At 41.5% G+C, this 4,095-nt stretch overlaps 1 protein-coding gene across 1 annotated transcript in view; it reads left to right on the forward strand.

The window, feature by feature from the left end:
* Positions 1 to 2,271: 2,271 nt before the first annotated feature.
* LOC143296344 (uncharacterized) overlaps positions 2,272 to 4,095 on the forward strand; it is a 34,942-nt gene continuing 33,118 nt past the window's right edge. Inside the window, exon 1 of the mRNA XM_076608220.1 lies at positions 2,272 to 2,465. Within this exon, the coding sequence (XP_076464335.1) occupies positions 2,335 to 2,465 (131 nt within the window). The 5' untranslated portion in view covers positions 2,272 to 2,334. The remainder of the gene's footprint in view (positions 2,466 to 4,095) is intronic.

A 4,095-nucleotide genomic window follows, 5' to 3' on the forward strand; every position in this document is an offset into this window, starting at 1 on the left:
AAACTGCATCACATTTAAACTGTCGCAAAGTGCACCACATTTAATCTCTAGCAAACTGCTTCATAATTAAACTGTCACAAACTGCACCACATTTAAACTACAGTCAACTGCACCACATTTAAACTGTCGAAAATTGCACCACATTTAAACTACAGCAAACTGCACCACATTTAAACTACAGCAAACTACACCACATTTAAGCTGTCACAAATCACATCTAAACTGTCGCAAATTGCCCCACATTTAATCTATAGCAAACTGCTTCACAATTAAACTGTCACAAATTGCACCGCATTTTAACTGTCACAAACTGCACCACATTTAAGCTGTCACAAACTGTACCACATTTAATGTACAGAAACTGCACCACATTTAAACTGTCACAAACTGCACCAAATCTAAACTACAGCAAACTGCTTCACATTTAAACTACAGCAAACTGCTCCACATTTACACTGCAGTTTGCTGCACCACATTTAAACTACAGCAAACTGCACCACATTTAAACTGGCAAAAACTGCACAAAATCTAAACTATAGCAAACTGCTTCACATTAAAACTACAGCAAACTGCTGCACATTCGAACTGGCTAAAACTGCACCAAATCTAAACTATAGCAAACTGCTTCACATTAAAACTACAGCAAACAACTGCACGACATCTAAACTACAGCAAACTGCACCACATTTAAACTATAGCAAACTGCGCCACATTTAAATTACAGCAAACTGCACCATACTTAAACTACAGCAAACTGCACCACATTTAAACTACAGCAAACTGCTTCACATTTAAACTGCCACAACTGCACCACATTTAAACTGTCACAAACTGCACCAAATCTAAACTACAGCAAACTGCTTCACATTTAAACTACAGCAAACTGCACCACATTTAAACTGTCGCAGGTAAACCACAGCAAACTGCACCAAATCTAAACTACAGTAAACTACTCCACATTTAAACTATAGCAAACTGCTCCACATTTAAACTATAGCAAACTGCACCACATTTAAACTGAAGCAAACTGCACCACATTTAAACTATAGCAAACTGCTCCACATTTAAGCTATAGCAAACTTCTCCACATTTAAACTACAGCAAACTGCACCACATTTAAACTTCAGCAAACTGCACCACATTTAAACTGTCACAAACTGCACCAAATCTAAACTACACCAAACTGCACCACATTTAAACTACAGCAAACTGCACCACATTTAAACTACAGCAAACTGCACCACATTTAAGCTGTCACAAACTGCATCACATCTAAACTGTCGCAAATTGCCCCACATTTAATCTATAGCAAACTGCTTCACAATTAAACTGTCACAAATTGCACCGCATTTTCTCTGTCACAAACTGCATCACATTTAAACTACAGCAAACTGCACCACATTTAATCTACAGCAAACTGCACCACATTTAAACTGTCACAAACTGCACCAAATCTAAACTACAGCAAACTGCTTCACATTTAAACTACAGCAAACTGCTCCACATTTAAACTGCAGTTTGCTGCACCACATTTAAACTGCAGCAAACTGCACTACATTTAAACTGTCACAAACAGCACCACATTTAAACTACAGCAAACTGCACCACATTTAAACTACAGCAAACTGCACCACATTTAAACTGCAGTTTGCTGCACCACATTTAAACTACAGCAAACTGCACTACATTTAAACTGTCACAAACAGCACCACATTTAAACTACAGCAAACTGCACCACATTTAAACTACAGCAAACTGCTTCACATTTAAACTGTCACAACTGCACCACATTTAAACTGTCACAAACTGCACCAAATCTAAACTACAGCAAACTGCTTCACATTTAAACTGAAGCAAACTGCACCACATTTAAACTATAGCAAACTGTTCCACATTTAAGCTATAGCAAATTTCTCCACGTTTAAACTACAGCAAACTTCTCCACATTTAAACTGTCACAAACTGCACCAAATCTAAACTACACCAAACTGCACCACATTTAAACTGTCACAAACTGCACCACATTTAAACTGTCACAAGCTGCACTACATTTAAACTGTCACAAACAGCACCACATTTAAACTACAGCAAACTGCACCACATTTAAACTACAGCAAACTGCAAACTGCTCCACATTTACACTGTCGCAGGTAAACTACAGCAAACCGCACCGCATTTAAACTGTCGCAAACTGAACAGAAAACGAACTGAACCGTGTTCATTCCCTCCGACACAGCACAAGGGGGAGGCGGTGTCACCTTTAGCAAACATTTCCACAACCCCGGATCCTCACACCAGGCAGACGACAAGCCGTCAAGCAAGCAAGCGATCAAGATGGCGTACTCGGGTCGCTGTGTGATAGCCTCTGTCTTCCTCGTTCTCCTCATCGGAGTGGGGGTGGGAGTCGCTATCGGATACTTCTTCATCCCCGATGAAGATGACACGAGCGATGATTCTACATCTCCGTGAGTGGCGATGTTTTTTCATCTTGTGGTGGTTGTAGATAATGTTGAATGTGTTTTATGGGTGTTTTGAGTAGTGTTGTCCTTCTTCGTGTCGAGTATTTCGGAGGAGACGATACACCGAGGTCCCGCGTGCCGTACGCACTTGGCGCACTGGAAAAGAACCCATGGCAACGAGAGTGTTGTCCTCTGGCAAAATTACGTAAAAAAAGAAATCCACTGTGATATGTACAGAAATACATAACGAAGCATGCACTGAAGGACTGACAAGCGTGTTGGGTTATGTTGCTGTCAGGCATCTGCGTAGCAGATGTGGTGTAGCGTATATCGATTTGTCCGAACGCAGTAACGCTTCCTGCAAAATCTGAAACTAAAACTGAAACAGAAACTCTTCTTCAGGTGTATTGTTCTGTGGTTGTTGTTCGTCAGGTGTTTTCATTCCTGTACTTGTTGTTTTGAGTTCTGTGGTTGTTGTTCTTTAGGTGTTCAGTTTTGTAGGTGTTGTTCATCGGGTGATTTGAGTTTGTAGTTGTTAGTATTTTTTGTTTGCTGGTTTTGTTGTTGTTGTTTTTTGTTGTTGTTGTTGTTGTTGTTGTTTTTCAGATGTGGAGTGATGGCCTAGAGGTAACGCGTTCGCCTAGGAAGCGAGAGAATCTGAGCGCGCTGGTTCGAATTACGGCTCAGCCGCAGATATTTTCTCCCCCACCACTAGACCTTGAGTGGTGGTCTAGACACTAGTCATTCGGATGAGTCGATAAACCGAGGTCCCATGTGCAGCATGCACTTAGCGCGCGTAAAAGAACCCACGGCTACAAAAGGGCTGTTCCTGGCAAAATTCTGTAGGAAAATCCACTTCCATAGGATAAACAAATAAAACTGCACGCAGAAAAAAAATACAAAAAAAAATGGGTGGCGCTGTAGTGTAGCGACGCGCTCTCCCTGGGGAGAGCAGCCCGAATTTCACGTAGAGAAATCTGTTGTGATAAAAAGAGATACAAATACAAATTTTATGGACGTGTGAATTGTGAGGTCATTGTAATTCCGGTTCCCTACGTAAGGCTGCCGGCGTTCTCTTTGTACAAGCAGTATACCCACCTTCTGGAAATGATGCGTCAGAAATTTCTGGTTTGACCCTCTTCTTTCCACTGCCTCATCCTTTCTTATCGGTCTGATATCATCTTCCAGTACAGAATCTGTTAGGGTCTGGGTTCGATTCCACTCTCGCCATTTCTCCCAAGTTTGACTGGAAAAAATCAAACTGAGCGTCTAGTCAATCGGATGAGACGATAAACCGAGGCCCTGTGTGCAGCACGAACTTGGCGCACAGGAAAAGGACCCATGGCAACAAAAGAGTTGTCCCCTGGCAAAATTTCTGTACAAAAAAAAAAAAAAAAAAAAAAAAAATCCACCCTAATAGGTACATGAATACATAAGCATGCACTCAATGCCTGACTAATGCGTTGGGTTACGTTGCTGGTCAGGCATCTCTGCCTAGGAGTTGTGGTGTAGCGTATATGGATTGGTCCAAACGCAGTGACGTCTTCTCGAGAAACTGAAACTAAAACCTGTACGAGTCATTTCCATCACCCTTCTTTCTTCACGGCTGGCAAACTTTCAATCTTGAGTCCTAGCG

Source organism: Babylonia areolata, chromosome 21 (genome assembly GCF_041734735.1).
Source record: "Babylonia areolata isolate BAREFJ2019XMU chromosome 21, ASM4173473v1, whole genome shotgun sequence".
NCBI classification, from domain to species: Eukaryota; Metazoa; Mollusca; class Gastropoda; order Neogastropoda; family Buccinidae; genus Babylonia; species Babylonia areolata.